Source organism: Pteropus vampyrus, unplaced genomic scaffold (genome assembly GCF_000151845.1).
Source record: "Pteropus vampyrus isolate Shadow unplaced genomic scaffold, Pvam_2.0 Scaffold8, whole genome shotgun sequence".
NCBI lineage: Eukaryota > Metazoa > Chordata > Mammalia > Chiroptera > Pteropodidae > Pteropus > Pteropus vampyrus.
Genome location: NW_011888789.1, coordinates 11,689,645 through 11,713,673, shown reverse-complemented (window position 1 = coordinate 11,713,673; position 24,029 = coordinate 11,689,645). Strand labels below are relative to the sequence as shown.

The window sequence follows — 24,029 nt, the reverse complement described above, 5'->3', positions numbered from 1 at the left end:
ATGCATAATAATTTATTGATCTTCTAAAGAAGGCAGCTGTAACCTGTATCTTATTCCTCAAGAGAGTATCCCTATCTGTTAAGGGGCTGACAAAACACCATTATCCTTCAATTCATTCTACATAGGAGCTGTCCAATCATTTTCTGTTCTCAGTGGTAAGGTCTAATCTCACTCTCCACCCCAATTCCCATGAGAGGTTGAAAATGAGCCCACTACAGCTTCTAAAAATCTCCCAATGCCAGAGGCTTGCTCGAAGTTCTCCATTGTCAGCCTGAGAAACAGAAATTCACTACACACTTTCATCTCTCACTATCATTACTCCCATCTGCTTTCTTGGAGTCATTAGACCTCTGGTTGTCTAACTCAACATTCTTATTTTTCAGACAGAACTGATCCTAAAATTTTCAAGCATCAAAATCAATATTCTTATAATGAAATTAGGATTTATTTATAAGAAAATATACTCTTTTTGGTGACTTTTAATTTATACTTAAACATAACATACAAAATTTTTAATTTTATAAACATAAGAAATGCCTAAACCTATAGAGAATTTTTATGAGTTTATTTGAGCCAAACTGATCACAAATGCTGGGAAGCAAGATCTCAACGAATTGAGAAAATGCTCCAGAGAATGGCAGTTTTGCAGCTTACTTTATACATTAGAATCAAAGGAGGTAAGGAGGGTTACATGAAATCCATTGGTGGTAGATTGAGGGAGCAGGAGAAAGCAAAGTGGGGAGATCCCTGGGACTGGATAAAAAGTAAAACCAAGAGACACATACTTCTTTTACATTGGTGAGTACAGGATATTTAATCATTAACGTTTACAGCACATAGAGATGGTATTTGAGGAACAAGATAACAATGGGAGGGTCTGTGGTCTTGTGCTCTGGTGTTGCAGTGTACCCTGGGTGTCCAGAAAAGGGATTATGTTATCTTAGATGCAAAAAAGACAATAGCCAAACTTACTTAAGGTAAAGATTGACCTTTGTCAAGGAAGCTACAGGCCCAGGATGTGACTACCTGCCATGACTCATTTTTAGTTAGGAATTTTTATGTTCAGATCATCCTATGTGGTTACTTTTGGTCTCTGTGTTTGTAAGGCCCACGATGCAGGCCTCTCTTGAGCTTGTCAGGTTTAGTATGTGGCCTCTTTTTCGTAAACAATTTGTAAGCTTGGTTCCAGGAATAGCATCAATTTTACTCAAGATTCTTTAATATATACAATACCAAGCTAAGTACTTTGGAGCCAGAATTTTGCAGCACCTTAAAGCTCAAGCTTAAACCCTCCAGTCTGCCAAAAGCTTCACTTCTCCGTATTCTTTCACTCCAACTCCCTTAGACATTTCTTCCCTAGCCTCTGAAAGTATTTGACTTTGCCACTCTGGATTTTAATTACACTCCCTCATTCTACAGTTGAAAAAACAGACTGCAAAGAGAGGAAGCAACTTGCTTGGGGAAGACACTCCAGAAAGTAGAACACAATTTCCTGCTCTTTCACTACATTACTCTCCCTTTAAAGCGCATACTTTGTTCTATAGCCAAAATCAACATTTATTACCAAAGAGAAATAGAGACTCTGCAATCCCATAGCACTTTAGAGAGGAGAGTTGTCTGGGGGAAGGCAACAATTTCTTGTCCACGTAGGTAGAAAGTTCACCCAAATTCAGCCCAATACGCTGGCCCACCTCAAACTAGCTACGGATATCTGGGAACCCAAAGACGCAGTCCAGGCCAGGAACCTCCTCGCCTAGCTTACTTTTCTACCCGAGTCTGAAGAAATACGGACCGGAAGTGTCGTGCAGTCTCCGAGCCAAGGGACCTACCTGTATCGCTGTCGCGCTGGCCGGAAGAGAAAGGTGCAGCCCTTAGAAGGCTCCCCCTTTGGTTTCTGTTTCCGCTCGATTGTTGTGGCAGACGTCGGGGCTGGATATTGGAAAGCCTCCGCAGCACCGGACAGGTTGTGAGATGCCGGGCGGAGGCCGCTGCCCCGACTGCGGCTCCACTGAGCTGGTGGAAGATTCGCACTATTCGCAGAGCCAGCTGGTGTGCTCTGACTGCGGCTGCGTGGTCACCGAGGGAGTTCTTACTACCACCTTCAGCGAGGAGGGTAACCTCCGAGGTACCTGTGCCAGCCTTTCCGGGGAGGTGTGGATACAGCCTGGGGCGGTAGAACGATTGACATTAGGTTCCTCTTATCTCCCGCCCACTCCTTGTCACGTACACACTTAAATATGGGAGAAAACGACCTAGAGTGAACGAGTGAGCTGCAGGATGTCAAGGACCGCCATTCATGTGTTTTCCTGGTATCTAGTACATTATCTGGCATATAAAGTAGGAGGTATAATAAACCTTGAATAAATGAAACAAAGAGAAAGTTCCACTCAACTTACCTAGTCTGGTCATAGAGGAAAGATTGTGGATCAATTCTTTATAAATACAGCACATATTGTTAACCCGAAGTAGTTTTTAGCACTGATTGGCAAAACATCTTTCTTTCTTTGCTTTCCAAGTCCCAGACCCGTGCAGCCCTCAAAATCTGCAGCCAGGCAAATTGCCTGGATTTGATTTACAGGAGGATACAAATTTGTACTGAAATTTCTGAAAATCTGGAACACTTGGAGCCTCTTTAGTGCAGCCCCAATCTTCCTCAGTCTCTGTGTATTTGATGCAGCTTGTGGACATAGAAAATCAGAGACTTTTAACGTGCATAGATGGGCACCTTCTATGAAAAAGGAGCAGATGCATAATGATTTGAATTCTCCCCAGCTTTGTGTAGTGAGAGAGCAGGGGTCTGGTGCATAAAGGCTAAACAACCTATTTGCTGTACATTTTCTTACAGAAGTGACATACTCCCGAAGCACAGGAGAAAATGAACAAGTTAGTCGCAGTCAACAACGAGGTGAGAATCAACCTTTTATGTTACAATGACTTTAAAGAAAATTCTGATGGTTCAGGCCATCTGTTTGCTTTTCTTGATTTCAGTATTACCATGTTAGGTAGAGTAGAAGAGCATGGTAATTAGAAGTAAAAGATAGGGATGGTTCTAGGAGAGGGATCAATTCAGTATAAGCTTTGGGTTTGTTCAGGGATATGTTTGAGGTAGACTTTGGCTTGGCCCTGAGTCAAACCAGCCTCCAAAAAATGATGGGCTGAAATGTGACTTCTTTCCACAAATTTCTTTGTGCTTTCAGAATGACTTCACTAAGTGTCACTACTGTCATTGTAGAAAGGTACTATATGTTATTTGTGCATCTTGTATCAGAGGCAGGTTTAGCAGAAATTGCTAGGAGCTGCACAGAGCTCCTTTGACCCCCGCTAACTCTTGCTGTGGTTTTTCTTAGGTCTCTGCCGAGTGAGGGACCTCTGTCGAGTTTTGCAGTTACCATCAACATTTGAGGACACAGCAGTTGCTTACTATAAACAGGCATACCGACACTCTGGTATTCGTGCTGCCAGACTGCAAAAGAAGGAGGTGTTGGTTGGGTGCTGCGTCTTAATCACCTGCCGGCAGCATAACTGGCCCTTAACCATGGGAACCATCTGCACCCTGCTGTATGCAGATTTGGATGTGTTTTCTGGCACTTACATGCAGATAGTGAAGCTCCTGGGGCTGGACGTGCCATCTCTTTGCTTGACAGACCTGGTGAAGACCTACTGTAGCAGGTACCTGCCTAGTGGGAGACACTGGGATGGGATGAGTCCTTAGAACTGAACCCGTTTACCTTTGGCTGTCTCCCTTTCCTGTGCCTAGTACTAATAAGGTTAATCCCATTTTACATTTCTAGAATGTTATGATTTTCAAATCCTATTATCCTCACAGCAACCTAATGATGTAGGAAAGTAGGTCTTGGCCTTGGCACAGGGCTCCTGAGTTGTACCACTTATGTTGTGCATGGCCTGCATGGCTGTATGCAACAGCCTTGCCCCAGTGGAATCATCTTTGAATGGAGCTAAAAGAATATTAGTAGATGGCAGAGCTGCAGTTAGAAGCTAATTCTTTTTTTTAAATTAGCTATGTTCTTTTTTTCTGACAAATGTAGTAGAAAGCAAAGGCTATCAGTGTCAAATAGTCTGGGGTTTGAAGCTTGTTTGATTATGGGCACGTTTTTAAACTGTAAATGCATATAGCAGGATGTAGAGTAGATTAAAGAACATTTGTAAAGCACTAGAATAATGGCTGACAGGGTGCTCAACAAATGTTAGCTACCTTCTGCATTCTCCTGACCTTCACCTCAAAAGCAGAAGGCTCTTCCTGTTTTATCTCAGTACCTGTATGAAAGCAAGCTTGAGTGTTCCCAAGAGGCTAGAACAGCTTTTCCATCTTGAGCAGACTGCTCTTTCTCACTTTGGAAGAGCAGCTCCATTAGGCATTGAGACTAGATTCTCATTTTGGTTATTTCAGCTTCAAACTGTTCCAAGCCTCCCCATCTGTGCCAGCCAAATATGTGGAAGACAAAGAGAAGATGCTGTCACGAACACTGCAGTTGGTGGAGCTGGCAGATGAGACGTGGCTGGTGACTGGGCGGCATCCCTTGCCTGTTATCACTGCTGCTACTTTCCTGGCTTGGCAGTCGCTGCAGCCTTCAGATCGTCTGACATGTTCCCTGGCCCGATTTTGTAAATTGGCAAATGTGGACCTGCCCTATCCCGCTTCCTCCCGCCTACAGGAGCTGCTGGCTGTGCTGCTGCGGATGGCTGAGCAGCTGGCCTGGTTGCAGGTTCTGAAACTTGACAAAAGGTCTGTGGTGAAGTACATTGGTGATCTGCTCCAGCACCGCCACACATTGATCCGCAAGGCCTTTCGAGAAGGAACAGCAGAAGTGGAGGCCCAGAAGGAATTGCAGGGGATGGGACAGGGGCAAGGACAGGGAAAAGAGGAAGTGGGGAATAGTTCCTTAGATTTTCCTGAGAGGAAGCGATCAGCTAGTCCTGCCCTTCTCCTCCCACCCTGCATGTTGAAGCCCCCAAAGCGGGTCTGCCCTACACCCCCTGTCTCCACAGTCACCGGAGATGAGAACATTTCTGATAGTGAAATAGAGCAATATTTGCGTACCCCTCAGGAAGTTAGGGACTTTCAGAGAGCCCAAGCTGCTAGACAGTTTGCTGCCATGAGTGGTCCCAATCCTCCCTGATGCACATCAGGATGGGGAGGGCACTTCACCCCATTCTGACAGCAGCCAGATAATAGGCCTGTCATATCCAGAGAAATAAGTATATACAAGTCCTTAGGTGTTATCTTTCCTGTTTAAAGGAACCAAGACAGGTTCTGAAGTTAATTGGAGCCCAGATCCTGGAGTAGAAATCAGAAGGAGTGTAGGACGCTTAGGTCGGAGAAAGTCCCCTCCCTTGGTGCCAGAGAGCAAGTTGCACATGCTCACATTCTGTGGGGTGGTTTTTAGACTCTTGGGAGAGGGCCAGGCTCTCTCCTGCTCCTGGTTTGAACTGGATACACTGCTGCTGCAGGCCTGATGGGGCCTCCCCGCTGGTGTGGAGCAATTGGCATTTCCAGTGGTATCAGCCTTCAGAGGACAGGAACTGGGCAACTGCCCTGTGTCCTTTTATAGGCCGTGGGTTCATGTGCATGGTGTCATGAGATCCTCTACCTCGTAACAAAAGGACCATGGGTGGAGCAAGGTTATAGCTTAAAGGGCTTTGCAAAATTTTAATATATTAAAACAAGAGGCATCTGCTAGAAAACATTCTATTGTATAAAACCCGAGCTTTTAAAAACATGTTTTCTTTGGCACTTTTCATCCCCTCCCTCCCCTTTCCCCAGCGTATTGCAAAAAGCTCTCCAGTGCTAAGGCATTGGCAGGGTATGTAAACAGCAGCCAGCATATGTGGAAGAATAATACAAAGCGTTTTTTTTTTTTCTTTCTTTTTTTTTCCTGTCTAATATTGTCTGTGCAGCAAGCATAAATAACAGGATCCATCCCAAGGTGTGTGAGTTTTCTTTCCTCCCCATGTCTTCTTTCACCTGGGTGATCAGGCTGGGGTAACATCAAGACTGGGAAGGGACCTGGACCAGGCCTTGTTTTCATGATACTCTTCGCAAGAGCCCAGGTTCTTTCAACTTTCTGTAGTAAAAGGCTGGTGGCTGCTTTTTAGGTTGGGGGAAAATATGAGTGCTGGTGTTTAAAAGTAGTGGAGGCACAGGCCCCAGGGGAGCTGCAGGGACCCTGCCCACCACTTTGGAGGACTTGGCTTGGCCTTCTGTGAGGCAGGAAGCTGGTTTGATATTTTGGAGCTTTCTCCGTAATATAGAGCTAGAGATCAAGTGATTGAAATAGCTCTTCCACATGGCCTCATGGAGGCAGGGAAGTACTCTTCCTCAGTCCCTTGGTGTTGGAACGCTGAGACTGGGGACATAGGTCTTTTAATTGAACTAGTAAATGCTTCTCCAACACCACCTGCAGCCCTGCGGTGGAGCCCCTCTTCATTGTTTATAGGACTAGGTTTAAGGCATGAATAACTTCAGTGCCAAATTTAAGCACTACTTTCTACTTCCCTCACATTATCCCCAGGCATCTGGCAGAGTCAGCTTCTTAGGTGTAGGACCTTGGCTTTGTCCTTAAGTGTCACCTTGGAGCCCTGCTGTGTGGTGTGTACCAATCCTGTGGGAATAGTGTTCCTCCCTAATTGTGCACCTGCCCCCCTTCCGCAGGACTAGTTGATCTCCCAAACTGCCTTTCACACTGCCCCACCTCCTCTTGCATAGTTAATCTGAAAAGCAGCACCTTGTTACTTCCCATTGGTCCTGGTCACCTGGCTCATCTGCTAGGCTGGCTCCCTAGTTAGGCAAAAACTGGGTCGGGGAGAAGTCCTAAGATCTAGGCACAGATGGCTGACAACAGAGGAGGGCAGTGAGAGAACATTTTACTCAAGCTCTCATCTCTGTTTTCCTGACAAGACTGATGCCCACCAGTGAGGCAGTGCAGACAAGATGTGGGCAGCACCTTGGGAGAAGCCTGCCTGGGCTGTGCTGTGCCCTTCTGTTCATCACTCCACAGACTAACAGGGTCTTCCCCACTACCCTGGATGGCACTCATAATTGCCAAAACTAGCCTGGGCTGGGACGGAAATGTGTGATGCCTGTGGCCCTGGGATTGTCTATGGCTACCCCAGAGGGATGGCTCTCTTGCCAGTGGCAAGCCTCTGCCTCTCCTTTTCCCCAGCCTGCAGGACTAAAGCTGGTGAGCCCAGGTGCAGCCCCCGGCACCTCCACCTCAAGCCTGTTGACGTACCGATAGACGTCTTTGAGGGCCCCCGAGAAGCCAGGATAACAAGCTTGTGTGCCCAGCCTGTCCTAAAGTGTCACCTGCCCTCGCCCTAGACAGTGGTCTCGCTCTTCCAGAGGCCTGTCTTCATGTAGCCACTGCCAGCCGCCTCGGCGCTGCTCATGGTGATGTCGTCGTACTTGCCACCCTTGGGAGCGCCATTCAGACTGGCTGTGTTGAGTGGGTACGAGCGGCGCTTGCTCTCCTTCTCCAGTGCACTGCCCCCGCCACCCTTGAGGTTGTCGCGACTGGCGCTGCGGCGCTGGCCCGGCCGGCACGCCTCGGGGAGCGGCGCAGTGCTTGTGTCGCTGCCCTCAGATGGCGTGAGCGTGTGCTCTCCCTCGAGCTGGAGGCGGGCGCCTGGGCTGTTGCGGCTGCTGCCTGGATAGCTGTCGGACGGGCTGTTGTGTAGGCTGCCGCTCTCGCTGGACAGCAGCTCAGGGGCCCCGGCCATCATGCCCCCACGCAGCACCTTGAGCCGGTTCTTGCCACCTGCCTCCCCTGCACGGTGCCCCTTGGCCCGACTCTTGTGCACTCGGCGCCCGTGGGGCAGGTTGTTGGGGTGGCGTGGGGCAAGGCTTCCCCGGGAGCCTGCGGGCTCTGGTTCCCCTTCCCCACGGGTCACCACTCCTGTCTCGCACACCTGACTCTGGGCCAGCTGCAGGTTGGTAAGCTTGCAGGGGGCCGGGGGCGGCACATGGCCGCTGCTGCTGCTTGGGGAGGACTTCAGGGAGGGGGGCCTCTCTCCGAATACTGGAGAACCGTCCTGTGGGGTGGCGGGCTCAGCCCGGAGTGAGGCACCTGAGGCCGAGGCAGGGGGGCAGCAGGCGCGCCAGGACGCCCTAACGTCTCTGCGCCTGGCACAGTGATGGGTGAAGACGAAGAGGCCCAGGGCGGAGGCCGCCACCCCATACAGACAGCTGCACACCACCCGGGGCAGCCAGTGCTGGGACACTGCCAGAGCCCCACAGGCCCACATGGCCAGGTACAGGAAATGTGTGGTCACCAGCGCCCCTAGCTGGACTCCCGGAGAATAGAGGCTATCGCCATCCTCTGGGGGCCCAGGCGTCACCACCCCTGCGCTGCCGGTAGCCAGAAGGGAACCTGAGTCACTCAGGAGGGGGCCGCTGCTCCTGAGCCTGGTGGAACCCCTCAGCTCCTCTCCTGGGTCCAGGGAGTCCCTGCTGGTGCCCCCCTTTGAGCTCTGTGCCAGAGGACCCCGCAAGTGCAGCCCTGCACACAGGAAATAGATCCAGGTGATCAGCAGAATCAAAGCCACTGGGATGTAGAAGGCTCCTAGGCTTGGACGCCACACCAGCCAGCAGCTGAGGGGAGACACAAGCAGTGGATAAGGATGGGGAACATGTCTGAGGCAGGGCTCATAGGCTGGGTGCTTGGGGATATAGAGAAAAAAGTGAGTTGACAGAGACTGGCTTAGTCAACATGCACGGGCTTGGGTGGGGTCACTGGCTGGGTGGGCCAGGCAGGTGCCCCACCAGTGGAGTGGATGGCATCTGGTGCTGGGGCGGGTAGGTTTGGGTCAGGCAGGAATCGTGCTCACTAGGGGCTGTGGTCCCTGTAGTTGTGGATGTTGACAGCAGCTGTGATGCCACAGACAATGAGTGGGATCCCTCCGGCGATCAAATAGAACCTGGAGAGGAATGGGGTTTGGGGGTCAGAGTGATGGGAAACATAGGGGAGGAACCAGGTGCTCAGAACCCTTGACTCCAGGTTTCTGGCCCATCCTCTTTCCCTTTAAATTGTCATAATTTTTTTTTTTTTTTTTTTTGCTAGGGACACTAGTCTTGGTTGATCCCTAGGGGACTTGGCCAAGACTGTTCTAAGGGACAGAGGCTAGAATTGCTCTGTCACCCTAAACAGTACAGAATTTGGGTATGCCATTCAGGTTCCCAGGATCCCTGCTCAGTGCCCTTCCCTGCTTTGTTGGAGTCACTTCCTTCCCTGGCTTTGTCATGCCTGGAAAGCCCTAAGAATGTACCCACTACATGACCTTGGCAACCTGCTGACGCCTAGGACCTTGCCTCTTCTGTCTTTGGAGAGTGGTCTCTCAGGACCTTACACCCACCCTGCATCCTCCCTGAGAAAACAGATTTTGATGTCCTATGCCCTCCTCTGAGCCCTTCCCCATTGCAAAGCTGAGCATGTACCGGAGCATGGGATGGGGAGCAGGTGGGGCAGAGTCCCCTTCTTGTGGAGGAGGTGCCCTCCAAGTGAGCTCCTTGTGGAGAACGCGGGCCTTCACACCCATCCAGAGCAGTGTGGACAATGAAGAGTAGTGCAGAGTGATGCCCACCTGCAGGATCAAGGCACCGAGGCTGCGGGACTGGGCTGCTACCACTGGAGCCATTGCAGAGCCTCAGCCCTGCAGTGTGCTCCCACTTCTCCCAGGTTCCCAGCCCCCAACTCCACCCAGCTTCACCCCAAGGTTCTGTCCCTGCTCTTACCCTCTCTATTTATACCCCAAGGTTTTCTCCCAGTCTGGTGACTCTCCATGACCCTGTTATTGCTATCTGGTTGGCCCCTGACCTCTCCTCCATTGCAGGTCCCCACTCTCCACTTTGAAGAGCCACCTCCCAGTTTCTTTGCTTCTGGCCACCATCTACTCTTGTGTCCTCCTCCCCTCACAAGTAAGACTTGACACAGAGAGAACAATGGAGCTAGGGCCTATTAGTGTGAACACCCTTTTTCTTCTGCACCTCCCTACTCTGTCCCTAGGCTGTTATCACGAATCTTAGAGCTTCCCCCCCGCCCCCCAGCCCGTTCTGCTTACTGCCTGGCACACAATCTGGTAGTTGGTGAGTGTGATGCCTCCTGCAAAGACGGCGGAGGTCATGGCCATGTGGAAGCACAGGTTCAGCAGCATGTGCCAGCCCTTCCGGGACACGTGGATGGAGCTGTCCCAGAAACAGTCTTTAATTAATGGGCCACCCAGCCTAAGTTCAAGCCAATGGGATCTCAAAGCCATTGGAAGGGCCAAAGAGGGAACAGCAGATATCAGTGTGCATGCATGTGTGTGAATGTGATAAAAGGCCCAGGGCAGGAAGGCTTTAACCTCCAAAATGTATTTTCCAACCCCAGGACCTTCAAAGAAAATGCTCGGCAAGAGCCTGGGAATGTCATGTGGACCCACCTGGGAAAGGAACACTTGCCAGTACTTTGTGAGACCCTCAGCCTTCCCACCACACCCTCCCTTCCAGCAGGAGCTCCCACCTGTGGTTGAGGATGTAGGTGATGATAGTGGAGAAGAGGCAGAGCAGCAGCAGGGCTGTGCAGGGGTACACAACTGGATGCAGCCCTGCCCCTGAGCCCCCCACCTCCCGGGGGAAGGCATTCAACTCCTGGAAAGAGTGGGAAAGAGGAAGTGAGTACTAGGAAGGCAGGAGAAAGGGCTGCCCCATGGAGTCCTGCCCCTCCCCGCCCCCACCAGGTTTCCTCTTCCCAAGCCTGGTTAGCTTTGGTCCTCAGCTTAGTCCTTTTGGATAAACAAAGATGTAAGCACAACATCCACTCTTAGAAAGTTGCTCTAGATCATTTTAATAATCTATTGCCCGCCTTTCTAGGGTCTTTTCAGGTCTCCAGCCTGAAAATGAGAGATGAGGAAAGAGGGGGAAGCTTCTATCTATAATACAGCTGCATGCCTGCTGAGCATCTGGGAAAGCGGGGTGTGAAATGTAGTGAGGGAGGGGGAACTAGATGGCGGTGAGTGAGGAGGGTGACCAGAAAGGAGAAATGTTCCCCAATTCCCCCGCCCCACTTTAACAATCTTGGTCTCAGAGAGCACAGGATGTGAAGACCAGGCTGGGTTGTTCCAGATCCCTCTCTTTGAATGCGGGAGTGGAGGCAGGACCTCCCTGTCTCCAGAAAGATGAAAGGTGTAGGGGGAGACCAGAAGGACATTTCCCTATGAGTCTTGACAGTTATGAGGCTTGAGAAAGCTGCTGTATTTTCTGTATTTCTCTGTGGGCCCAGGGATCAGAGAACCCTGCTCCACCTTGCACATATTCCTTGTTCCGTGGTCTTCCCGCCCCTCGGTCCCACTACACTCACCATGAGCACGGCCACATTGCCCAAGTGCTGGCAGTGCAGGGAGCTGACGTTCGGCTGGCTGGAACGGAGCTGGCAGCCTTCAGAGCTCCAGCCCCCAGCCCCTCCTGGCCCCTCTTGGCTCCACCAAGCTGCCACAGGTTCATCCCCCTCAGCCCAATGCCGCAGTGAAACAGTCACTGGCTCCGTCAGGTTTCCCACGCCACAGCCACCTACAGGGGGAAGGGAAGTCCACAGAGGCATGAACCAGGTCGTGGGAGGCTGACTGGGTGGAACTAAGCAGCAGCAACCGAGCAGACATGGAACACCGCTGGGCCAGGTGTGGGCTGGGCCCAATGAGGACATGCCCCGCTCCAGGTCCTCAGTCTAACTGGAGAAACACCAGGGTGAATCAAAATAAAAGCACTGGGAGGTGGCCCACTCTAAGTGCCAAGAGTGCTGGCGATGCGCCCCAACAGAGAGGATTCTAGGGCTGGGGTCAGGGACAAGAAGGTAGAAGGTAATGCTGAGGGAGCAGAAACCTAGGTGAAGAAAGGAAGAGGTGGCACATGGTTAGGAAGGTGGGAGGGAGAGAAGCCCAGGTAGGTCAAGCGTTTATGCTTATGGCCCTTTTGAAATTTGGCAAATCTGGGATATAAAATCCAGTGTCTATCCAAGCCTTTTCTCTACAAATCCCTTTCTTTGTTGGACGTCTCTGTCCCCCGTCCCCTTGGAAATGGTGAGGGGCCACCTCTTCTGCCACCTCTATGGGGGCGTTAGGGGCCACTGTAGGTTAGGGAAGGGCAGAATGAAGGGACACAGGACAAACACTTGGGAGGGATCCCAGGTGGTATGGGGAGTTAAGTCCCTTACTGGTTCCTGCAAAGATGACAGGGGTGGCTACGCCACGTCTCTTGCCAGGTCCCGAGGCTCCAGGGCGCGAGGTATTACCGTGGCTGCGGAAGAGGCGGCCATTTCGGAAGACGAGCAGTTGCAGGGTGCAGTCTGGGGGGACTGGGAGAGCCAGGGCAGCCGGAAGGGATGAGAACAGACTCGGCGGCAACTGGATGGAGGCCAGGGCCACGCTGTTCTGGGGGGACACAGGAGTTCCTCAGAAACACCCAGATCCACTAGGACTGATGTCTTCCAGCCCCCTCCTCCTGCCTCCCCTCTCCCCTTTTCTGGGTTCTGCCTCCTCTCACACTGTCCACCTCCACCAGGCACCTGCATCTCAGCACCTCCCCTCTTAGCATCTTCCCTGCCCCAGTGCCCACCTTGATGTGGAAGGATGACAGAGAAATGTTGGGCCTCCCAGTAGTACAGCGGAAGCGGAGCTGTTGATCAGCCAGGGGCTCTGGCTCGGGCGAAGGGTCCTGGCCCAGCGCCACAGGCCGGGCGCCCAGCGTGCCTGCCTCCCTCCTCTGGAAGGCGGTGCAGGTCAGGCCCACATAGCTGTGTGGCTTGATGAGGTAGGCCTCCAGTGCCACGTTCCTTGAGTTCTAGGGACAGGGAACTTGTCACTCCACCCTTTGAGATATGTCGGCCCTCCCTTGGCCTTCTCCAGCCCGAGACTGCACAGCCACTTTCTGCAGATCTGCTCAGGCCATGTCCCTCTACCCTTTACTCCTCACTGTCTTCTCAAGGCCTTGCCAATCTTATGGTTGCCATGGAGTCTCCCTAGCCCCTGATCATGGTACCTCCTCCTCCCTCCTAAGGCTCTTCCTCCCACTCATTCACACCCCACCTTGTGTCTTGTTCCCCTCTTAACACATACTAGTTCTGCTGCCCCCACTAAGCCACAGAGCATGGTCCATGTCCAAGATCCTGTATCTCCCGAAGGGACCAGCACAATATTTTGTATGTAGAAGATGCTCTGCCATGGTTGTTAATTGGTTCATGACCCACCATTGGAAATATCCTCCTCTTCTCAGGGAACATAAGTCTCCATTTCTCCAAACTCCATCAAAGTGCTGACCCCCTACAGCTTGGTTCCCCACCATAAAGTCGTGCATAACTTCTCTGGTGTCACTGGACTCCCTCTGTTTGCAATGCCCTGACGACTCAGGATTTGGTTCCATGGGACTGGGAACCTAGAAAAGTTTGGTGTTCCTGCTAGCTGGGCACAGAGCAGGTACACACTTGGAGGACTTGTTGCCTGGGAGAGAAGCATTTCCCTCCTGGATGACTCTAAGGTTCCTCCCAGTGCCAGGCCCCTCAAGGAGTTCCCTCCCAGCTGGCCCACATTACCACAGAGATGTGCTGGGCGTGAGGGCTCAAGGCGGCCCCCCCAATGCGCTCCAGGGCGCCTATGATGCCGCTGCAGGCCTTGTCCTCGCGCTGGGCCAACCACAGCAGGTGCTCGTCTACCAGCATTAGGTTGCTGGCCATGTCCACCATCACCTCCACCAGCTGGAGGGGCAGGTGGGGGAGTCACTGAGGCAGGAATGGGGTTTGGGACCCAGGGGCAGGGGTATGAGAGGGTTGAGCAAACGGTAGAGTTTGTGGGTAGGGTTTTGAGGGGTCCCAGAGGCTCAGTTGAATCTCACCTCTTTGATCTGGTCAACATAACCCAAAAATTTCTGGATCATCTGAGCCACATAGACTACATCCATCATGTCTGAGAAGCTGGCGGCCTCGGCCGTGTATACTCGCAGCTGGTGGGCCAGAGTCAGCGCATTGGAGGCATTGATGGGCATCTGGGGGTATGAGGGAAGAAAGAGGATCATCCAGTCTGCTCCTCCTCCCTCAGAACTGCCCCCAGGGGACCCCTCCTCTGTGCTGATGTTCAGGGCGATAGTGCCTAGGGAGAGTGGTCGAGCATACTGGCTAGGTCTCATCAAGATGAGAGGCGCATGTAAGGAGTGAGCTCATCATAACTCAAGGCCTCACAAATTTTTTCACCATTGGCCCAAGGATAATGGGATGACCTCCCGCTGTCCTTGTTTTCCCCCTTAAGACTGCCGTTGCTATGCTGGGGGATAAAGATGCTTGCCCATACTTCCTTTGTGTGGCCTTGGGGTCTGAATCCCCTGGAAGAAGGAAAGCTGGAGGAGAAGAACCAGAGCCCCTCACCGCACACCCAAGGAGTGGAGCAGCAGCTGTGAGGCTTCTTCCTTCCCCATTCCCCAGGACCAGAGCTGATGGGGTGCCCCCACCCCTCTGCTGTCCTAGCCTCACCAGCACGAAGGTGTAGAGCACCCGGGTGATGTCGTTGGTATACAGACAGTGAGAGTAGTCCCCTGGCTCCCAGCGGCCAGCTCGGTCACAGCGGCGGGAGGCCCGGGTGCCCGGGGCACCCCCGCTCAGCGGCACAGAGGTAAAAGGGTACTGAAGGCAGGACTGGTAGGCTGTGATGCCAGCCAGAGTTCGAGGCCACCTGGGGGCAGAGGCAGAAGCTGTGGATGACCCAAGCTCCTCAGGGTAAGGGACCCTCCCTTGCCCGGAGAACTGTGATGCCAGACCCCTTGAGAGCTGGCAGAAGGATCCAGAAGAGGGGTTTTGGGCCAGGCTTCACGGGGTTCCCAAGCTCCATCTTCTTTTCTAACTGTTTGTTCTGTAGTGCTGTCATGGTGCTATGGGAACTGGACTCTGAGTCCTGAATTCAAATCACTTATCCTTTCTGGGCCTCCGCAACCTCAGCTGTACAATGGGGGAATGGCATCTGTCCTTCCTAACTGAGGGGGCCATTGGGATATTAAATGTGACATTTGTGTGGGAGGGCTATGTAAACTACTAATGTAAGGCAGCAAATAAAAACTTTTTCGTTCTGCTCAGCACATCTCAGGTGATAATTTTATACAAAAAAAGATAAGATCTCTAAATACAACAGCAGGACTTGGAGCTGAATGACAAAAGGAAGTGTGTTCTCCATCTTAAGGCAGATGGGGAGACCCTGGGCACCTGTAATCTCAGATGTAGGAGCTGGGGAGGTCTGGACGATTGGGTCAGGGATGGTGGTTGGGTCTCTGGGGCAGCAGAGCACTCCGAACCTGAAGTCCCCACGGTTGTTGGCGATGCGCTCGGCAGGGCAGTAAGAGGCGGAGGTCTCCAGCACCACAATCTCCACCTTCTTGCTGGCGTTGCCCTGGACCGTGGACACGGAGCACTCCCATTCGCCTGAGGCCCCCACACCGATGTGAGACAGGGTCAGCTCACTGTGGGCAGGTGGGGGTGGGGGCGGAGGGCTGGCTCACTGAGGCACTCTCGAGGCCACACCACCCTCCCTAAGCGCCCCTGCCCTGGCCACCCACAGGCACCCTGCTCCAGGGCGTGTGGGGCATGAGCTTCAGGTTCTTTATTCATTCTTTAACTGAGGGAGGAATACAGGTACATACTCCTTCAATTCTGATTGGCCTATGACACCGTTTTTCTGAGCTTCAATTTCCTCATCTTTATCATGAAGATAATAATACCTCTGTTGCAAGTCCATTGGAGAGATTAAGTCTGATACTATAGGTGAGAGCTGCTACATAGATTGTAAAAGCTCTAAAGAAATGTCAGATATAATTATTTTTTTCTATCAGGCATTTAATTCCTATCCCTTATCTAGACTCTTTGTGACTTAGTCCTGGATTTCCATAAACACACATACATGCACATGCACACTCTTACAGAGATGACATACTCTCAGGAATGTGTCTGGGCATAGCTCCTTTGGAAGGTGGGCAGTGGGTGCTCTGGCCACTCTCACCCCCTGCCCTGACAGAGAAGGGATGGCAGGGCCTGTACCTGGTGATGAAGGTGCAGTCATGGATGAGGCTTTCGGCCAGGAGGATGCCTGCCTGCTCGTCGCCCTCCACTGGGGTCTGGTTGTGGTACCAGCGGATTCGGGTGTCGTTGCCCAGGTAGCTGGCGGAGCACTGGAAGGGCAGTCGGTCACCCTGGAACACTACTTGGCGTAGGGATGGGATGAGGTGATGCGTATGCAGCTCCAGGGCCCCCTCTGTGGGAGGAGACATGAGCAGTGGGGCCTGAGTGCAAAAGCACGTGTGCCTGCACGGGTGTTGGGGGGTACGGTAGGGGTAGCGCCAGGCCCCCTCTGTCTGGAGCCTAGGGAAGGAAAAGGGGGCAGGAGAAAGTCTGCAGAGATAGGAGCACAGGGGAGCAGCAAGAGGGTCTTGGACAAATAAGTAAAAGTGCTCCTTTCCACAGCACAACTGTCACCCCAAGAGGTGAAACCAAATGAAAACATAAAGCAGCATCCCCAAAGGCAGTTTAGAAAAGCTGATGGAGGATGACCCCAACGGGATCTGGGGGAAAGGATGCCCTGGAGAAATGCCCATCACTCAGAAACACTTCAGGCAAAGTGAGCCTCAAGCCACTGGGGCCCTTTAGGAGGAAGGCTGGGGCCTGAGGGGCAGGCAGGGTCCCCGGAAGGAGTGCAGGGCAAGGATTTGCTCACCGCAGCGCAGCTGGGCCTCCTGGAGGCTGCCCAGGGCCTGGGCGTGTAGGGCACTGGGGTAGGCGCAGAGTGTGCGCTCGGACAGCTGCACGGAGTGATTCCGGGCCCAGGACAGCAGCCAGCGCAGGCGGCAGTCGCAAGTCAGGAACTCGGTGCCAAAGTCCCTGCAGAGTGGGTAGAGTGGCCACGGAATAGAGCAGAGAAGTGTAGGCTCAAGGAGTAGGGAAGGAACCCGAGGAAGGGACTGAGGCAGGAGAGGGCAAACTTGGGCATGTGTGCCCCAGCGTGGCAAATGTGGAGTTTCAGCCGTTGTCTGTCCTGCCTACTCATAAGGCTGGCCACGGTGGTCAGGATGCCTAGGTGTCTCCCTCCTGGGTAGAGGAACGAAGCGGGACTCCGTGGGCTGGGGAAAGATACTCACACAAGCTTAAGGGCTGGCAGCTCATCAAAGACCCCAGGCTGCAGACTGGAGAAGATGTTTCCAGATATGTTTCTGCAAGGGGGCAGGGAACAGTCTGAGTGCCAGTGCCAGAGGAGGGAGGGGTGAGTGAAGACCTGTAAGGTTTGGGGGCAGCTTTCTTCCTCCCAAACTCTCCTTCTGGGGTGAGCCTTCCCTCTCCCCTCGCCCCTTACTCACAGTCGAAGAAGCCTACGGAGGCCTTGGAAGGTCTCAGAGGCAATACAGCCAATCCGATTGTTGGAGAGATCTCTAGAGAGACACATACAACCTCAGCAAGTCAGCCATGTGGTAGCACACAGATCAGCTTATGAGGGACACACAAGTGTGGCTGTGGCTTGTATGGGGAGGGGTGTGAAAAAGGAGGGAGATGGGGCTGGGGCTTGAAATGTATATCTCCAATCAATGTGCTGGAGTGGGGACAGCTATGGGTGGGTGAGAAGAAGGGTCAGTGGGGGTGAGTAGGAGGGGTGGTTGCTCATGGGATCCATGGGACTTTCTCCAGGGAGAAGGGATGGGCTGGGAGGTTTTGGGGGGCAGGACATGCCACTCACAAGCGCTTCAGCTCCCCCAGGCCCAGGAAGGCACCGGGCTGCACCGTGCTGATGACATTATTCTTCAGGTCCCTGTGGGAGGCAAGTGGGGAGGCCCTCACACCTCTCCCGCTCTCGGGACAACACTGCTCCCCTTGGTCTGGGTAGTCTCACTGCCACCAGAAGTATTGGGATCTGATTTCCTTCTAAATCCCGGCTCTCCTCAGTACTGGTTAGGAGGCTGGATGAAGAACAGGACTCTTCAGCCTTCCTGCCTGACATAAGGGGTACTGGCTTAAAGACATCAGGGAGAACGTAGATGCCATGAGATTGGATGAAAGGGCCTCGATGAGGAAGCAGAACATGGGGAAACAAGGAATGGCGAGATCACTGGACGAGGAGTCAGGAGGCGTTGGTCTCCCATCATGGCTCCACCTCTGAGCTGCCCTAAGTATCTCATGGGGCTGTTGTGAGAATCATTTCGAAATGGGTGTCCTGGTCTTGAAAATTGATCTACAAAGGTAAAATCTTCTTGAGTCTGGGTGTTGGAAGGTATTTTTATAGCTATCCTACAGATCTCTCCATTTGACAAGTGAGGAAATAGGTCATGCAATGGATTGATGATTGCGTGGATGCTGACCCGGGTCCAACTCTAGGGCAGGGCTGTAAATCACCTGACCTGGCCCCTCAGTCTTTGCTTCCCCTCCCGTCCCAGGGTCTTCTAGGAGCTCGCAGTGCTGAGAGAAAGTGGCTAGGGAAGTACCAACTCAGGGCTGAGCTCCGGCAGGTCACAGACAGGACAAAAGATGGTAGAGTCTCCTGCCACCCCCCTAGCCCAGACTGAGGCAGGGGCCTCTTGGCCCTGCCTGCCAAAGCTTCAGGGACATTTCTGGATTATGGGCAGGAGGGGGTTAACTGAGCTGCCTCCCTGCTGTGGGGGAGAGGAAATGGGTGTCCAGGATGGGGAGGTGCTATCCTACCAGGGGGCCTGTTTTCTCACTGACAGTCTCAGCTGGGGACATAAACACACAGTCAGAGAGAAAGAGAGGACAGGGAGAGAGAGAGAGAGAGAGACAGACAGACAGACAGACAGACACAGAAAGACAGAGAGAGAGAGAGAGAGAACTATCTGCAGTGCAATGAAATACCCTGCTTAGTCCTGCCCATGGCCAGGGGTTCTCATGCCTCAGCTCCCTCTCGTACCAACAACAATTCAGTTGGCCTCCATAACCCTGAATCCCCTTGGGAAATAAAAGAAAGCCACCAGAAGGAGCCAGCTTCCTTGAGGAGTGATGGCTTCCATACCCAGGCATGCTGGGAGGTGCCCCAGTGCTGGGCACACATGGGGAATGTGCAAGTATGCAGACCCTAGGACACTACTGCAGAGTGGAGACTGGAGAGGACTGGATAAGTGCCCCGCCTGCCCAGGGTGGCCCTTCCTGCTCATACCCCCTCCGTTTTGCTGCTCAGACCCCCCCGCCCTCTCAGTCCCCCCTCCGATGCTGTTCTAGCATGTGCCCCCTGGCCCCTGTTGGGGTCTGGCCATTCTCAGGGCTCTGCCTCCCACCCCCATGCGGGGGACAGGCAGAAGGAAACACATTCCTCATTGTGTCACTTCCCTTCATGGGCTGCCAAGGGGCTGAAGCCGCAGCCCCCCGCCCCTTCCCTCTAGCTCACTTGTGTTTATTCTCATTTCCTCCCTGGCCCCCCTCGAGAACTCCCACCCCGCCTGCCCCACTGATGCTCTGCAGATGGGAGCAAGGCGGCCCTCTGAGCCCCAGCCCCTTCCTGCCCTGGATTTCCTGCAGCCAGGCCATGCCGGGGGCCTTCTGAGAGGGGAGCTTCCACCAAGTGTTGGCACTCCTTCCCCCTTGCCTCGTGCCTGCAGGGTAGCTTCTGGGGTGACCAAGGCAGCCTCTCAGTGCCCTCAGGAGTTGGCTTGCTGGCCCAAACCAGTAAGTCTTGGGTCCTCTCCTGAAGGGCACAAGCCAGGGGCTGCTCGCTGGGTTGAGCTTTGACAACCCTGTGGAGTCAGGCCCACACACAGCAGCTGATGCCTCCTGGTCCCTAAGGTAGGGGAAGCAGCTCTGGGGCTGTGCCCTCTCTAGTGGCAGGAGGAACTTGGGTATTTTTTTTGGACCTGTGAGGCCCCTATAGGTCAATGGCTCTGCAGCTTTTTTGCTAAGCACATCCTTTTGAAAATCTGATGATGACTATGGACTTCTGTCCCAGAAATATGTACTACACCCAATATTGTGTGTATGATTTCAGGGACTTGTGGAACGCAGGTTACGAACCCCTGCTCTGGATTGTCTAATCTTATTCCCTCATGATCTCTTTGGTGGGGTCATGAGGATGCACAGATAGATGTTTCTGTGTTGTGGAAGGCTTCCACAGAGTCGTGGTCTTGGAACCTGGAGAAGGTGTAGCGGATTCATGGAGCCTCCTCTCCCTCCTACTCCTTGCCCAATCCAGACCCGCTCCCTTGATTTGGCAGCACTCTCCCTGTATCTATTCCAATATGGAGGACAAGGACTCCTTCTGGCAAAAGTTGGGGTGGAGGGGGGATACCTGGGAGCAAATCATTACTCTATACCCTTCTTGGGAAAACAGAAGCTAGGAAACTGAGTGTGTAAGAGTGAGTGTGCAAGCACAAATGACAAAAAAAAAGCAGACTGATATGTTGGACAATAAAAACTTAAAACTTTTGCTTTTTCAAGGACACCATTAAAAAAGTGAAAGACAACCCACGGAATGAGAGAAAAATTTTTACAAATCGTATGTCTGATAAGGGACTATTATCCAGAATATATAGAGAACTCTTACAACTCAGTAATAAAAAGACTAATAACCCAAATGAAAAAATGGGCAAAAGACATTTCTTCAAAGAGGATACACAAATGACCAATTAATGCATGTAAAGATGCTCAACACCATGAGTCATTAAGGAAATGAAAATCAAAACCACAATGAGATACTACTTCATATGCACTAAGATGACTACAACAAAAAGGACAATCGCAAGTGCTAACAAGGATGTGGCGACATTGGAACACTTATACATTACTGATGGGAGAGTAAATGATGCAGCCACTTTGGAAAACAGTTCGGCAGTTAGAGTTACCATGTGACTCAGCAATTCTACTCCTAGATATATATCCAAGGAAGTGAACATACGTCCACACGAAAACCTACACAGGAATAGTGACTGCAGCATTATTCACAATAAGCCAAAAAGAGGAAAAACCCTGTCCATCAACTGATAAATGAATAAACAAATGTGCTATATTTATACAAGGAACATTATTAGGAGATACAAAGGAATGAAGTACTGATACATGTTATAATATGTACATAACATATACATATAATATATAATATGTATAAACCTTGAAAACGTTATGCTAAGTGAAAGACTCCAGTTGCAAAAGACCGCGTAATCCCATTTACATGAAATGTCCAAAATAGGCAACTCTATAGACACAGAAAGTATATGCGTAGTTGCTCAGGCCTGGGAAATAGGGGGTGGAGGATTGAGGAGTGACTGCTAATGATTCAAGGTTTGAGGATGATGAAAATATTCTAAAATTAGATTATGATGATGATTGCACAACTGTGTAAATGTACTAAAAACTATTGGATTGTCTGCTTTAAATGGGTGAACTTTATGGTATATAAATTACATCCCACTAAAGCTGTTAAGAGAGTGAGTGTGTGAGTGTGTATGCATGTGTCTGTCTGTGTGTGTGCACCACATTTGGACAGGGTGGGGCTACACAAAGTTGGCTCCCTCTGGCCCAAGTAGACCTCCCTGCTTGTGGGTTTGAAAACCAAATTATAGGTTTGGAGGCCACAGAGCAGCTTTCTTTGGGCCCTCCATGACTTCCAAAGTTCATTAGAAAGCGGGGGCTGGCTGAGAAGGGGGCAAGGACACCCCCCCACCACCACTTATAGAGGTTGTCTGGGGGGAGAAAAGGGAGAGATTCTGGTTGTCAGGACTAAATCCAAGATTGTCCTAGTCTCCCTCCCACGCCCAGACCCCCAGCCTCTCTCATCTCTGATATCATCCAATAGGGATTTATTGAACACATACCCTGTGCCAGGCATTGGGGCTACAACAGCAAGCAAGAGGTCTGTCCCGGTACCCATCAGCCTCCCTTCCCAGCCTTCAGCTGCGCCAGAGCCTAGGGCAGCCTCTCGGCCGCATTCCTCCCCAGTGTCGGGGGGATGGGAAGGGGAGGAGGGACAGAGCCCCCTTGGCCCCTCCCACAGATTAATGGAAACCACCTGGCTGGTGAACGACACTCCACCCCCAGGCCCCCACTTGCCACCATTCCCATGAGCATCTGCTTCTAATGAGTGTCCCAGCTCCCCGCATACCAGCCCCTGGGCTCATTAATCTCATTAGGCAATGACAAATCATCCTGAGGCCGAGCAGGCTCCCCGCCCCGGGCCCTTTCCTCCAGGCGCGCACAGCCTCTGGGGGCGGTGTCCACACAGAAACCCTCGCTCGCACGCACGTCCAGTCTTGCTCCCTCAGCCTCTTCCGGGGACCATCTGCCCTGTGGCTGGCTTACTATGACTGGGGAGCCTGCAGAGCCCTGGGAAGTCTACTGCTCCTCTGCGCCCTGTTGAATGCGCATGGTGGGGGATCTTGATAGAGATGCGAGGCACCGGAGGAATGAGCTAGCCTCCAGTACTTTCAGCATCTCCACTTCATCTACCTGACTGCGTGGCCAAGGGTGGGGAACTCTGCACAAATCCTACACAATAAGGGACATAAAATATCTTACAACTTGGAACTCCTCCAAGAAGAAGGGAATGGCCATTTGCTGAAAGCCCAAGCTGCCGAGGCTCTCTTCCTACATGAACTCATCTATTCCAATGACAATCTGTGAAGTCATGCATTGTCCCATTTTTCAGGTGAGAAACCTGAGGCTTGGACAGGCACCCAGAAGGTAAATGACAGAGGCAGGATTCAGTCCCAGGCCTCTTATTACTCCAGAGTTAAGTTCTGCGCCCTGTTATTGCCTCCCCCAGTCACCCCAAAGGTCTTTCCACCGGGCAACAAACAGGCTTATCCATGCTGAGGGGTGGCGGGATACAGAGAGGAGGGCTCAGAGACAGGACATCACACATGTCTGGGCCCTTCTGTACACTCCTTGGGCTGGCCATGAACTGCCTTTGCTGGACCCTGTTTCAGGTTTTCTTGTCCATCCTGCCTGACTGATGAAAGTGTATCCCTGCCCTTCCCCCATCTCTGTCCTCACCCTCAGATTCTCCGGAGCATGGGATCATCTCAGGCACATTCCCACTCCTCGCCCTTTCTGTCCCTTCCCCAGCTTCAGAGCCCTGCCTTGCAAAACAGGTACCATGCAGAGCTGCTCCCCCCTCCCCACACTTACACTGGGCCTGTTCTTAGAGGCCAGAGGGGCGCTCAGCACAGAGAGAAGAGGCCAGCATTTGCTGAAGCAGCCCAGACCTACCATTTCAGTTATTAGACTAGGCCCCAACCCTCCCACGGGACTTATTGCTATGGACTGTGAGACGTTACGCTGCCATGGACTCAGCTGCCCAAGCCTGGATGTCTCAGCCTGACAGGACAGAGAGATCAGTGTTTCCTGGCACCAACTGCATGCCAGGCCAAGGCGTCTCATTTGTGATGAATAGGCCCACAGTCTAGGGGTCATCTGGTCCACTGGTTCCCAGTCCTGGATAAGCATGAGAATCGCCTGTATATCTTGTAAAAATTCCCAGGCCCCTTCCGGCCTGATGAATTAGCATCTCCAGTAGCAGGGCCCAGGATCTCTCCCATCTTTGGGGTAGTGGGTCAGTGGTTGTGATGATTAGTTTCATATGTCCACTAGGCCAGGCTATTGCATCCAGTAATATAATTAATTACTAATCTAGGTGTTGCTGTGTAGGTATTTTGTAGATGTGGTTAACATCTACAATCAGTTGACTTTAAATAGAGAGATTACTTCTGATAATATGGGTGGGCCTCGTCCAATCAGTTGAAGGCCTTAAGAGTGAATACTATTTTCCCGGAGAAGAAATTCTGTCTCAAGACTATAGCATCAACTCCTGCCTGACTTTCCAGCCAGTAGGCCTGCCCTACAGATTTTGGAATTGCCAGTCCCTACATGATGTGAGCTATTTCCTTAAAATGAATTTCTTTTCTTTATAAAGAAATAATTTCTTTATGTATTTATATAAAGGTACACACAAGCCTCCGATTGGTTCCACGTCTCTGGAGAACCCTGACTGATACAGTGGTGATCAGCCAGGCTGGAGACTCTGGGCTCTTCCAG

General features: G+C 51.9%; 2 protein-coding genes across 4 annotated transcripts in view; one reads left to right on the top strand and one right to left on the bottom strand.

Annotated features, from left to right (window-relative positions):
* The first annotated feature begins 1,866 nt into the window (after positions 1–1,866).
* On the top strand, positions 1,867–5,944 carry BRF2 (BRF2, RNA polymerase III transcription initiation factor subunit). Its single transcript, XM_011372223.2, has 4 exons — positions 1,867–2,125; positions 2,846–2,905; positions 3,348–3,669; positions 4,409–5,944. The coding sequence occupies exons 1-4, from the start codon at positions 1,972–1,974 to the stop codon at positions 5,136–5,138; spliced, it is 1,266 nt and encodes a 421-aa protein (XP_011370525.1). The 5' UTR covers positions 1,867–1,971; the 3' UTR covers positions 5,139–5,944.
* Positions 5,803–24,029, bottom strand: part of ADGRA2 (adhesion G protein-coupled receptor A2) — a 33,999-nt gene continuing 15,772 nt past the window's right edge. Inside the window, exons 3-19 of one of the 3 annotated variants that reach the window (XM_011372200.2) lie at positions 17,740–17,811; positions 17,366–17,437; positions 17,150–17,221; positions 16,729–16,892; positions 16,056–16,269; positions 15,317–15,481; positions 14,505–14,703; positions 13,874–14,023; positions 13,575–13,736; positions 12,602–12,826; positions 12,201–12,417; positions 11,352–11,560; positions 10,515–10,642; positions 10,075–10,198; positions 9,452–9,597; positions 8,845–8,934; positions 5,803–8,608 (exon numbers count right to left, since the gene is read on the bottom strand). In XM_011372200.2, coding sequence (XP_011370502.1) covers positions 7,336–8,608; positions 8,845–8,934; positions 9,452–9,597; positions 10,075–10,198; positions 10,515–10,642; positions 11,352–11,560; positions 12,201–12,417; positions 12,602–12,826; positions 13,575–13,736; positions 13,874–14,023; positions 14,505–14,703; positions 15,317–15,481; positions 16,056–16,269; positions 16,729–16,892; positions 17,150–17,221; positions 17,366–17,437; positions 17,740–17,811 — 3,682 coding nt within the window. In that variant the 3' untranslated portion in view covers positions 5,803–7,335. The remainder of the gene's footprint in view (positions 8,609–8,844; positions 8,935–9,451; positions 9,598–10,074; positions 10,199–10,514; positions 10,643–11,351; positions 11,561–12,200; positions 12,418–12,601; positions 12,827–13,574; positions 13,737–13,873; positions 14,024–14,504; positions 14,704–15,316; positions 15,482–16,055; positions 16,270–16,728; positions 16,893–17,149; positions 17,222–17,365; positions 17,438–17,739; positions 17,812–24,029) is intronic. The other 2 variants (XM_023538466.1, XM_011372209.2) reach the window with 2 other exon arrangements.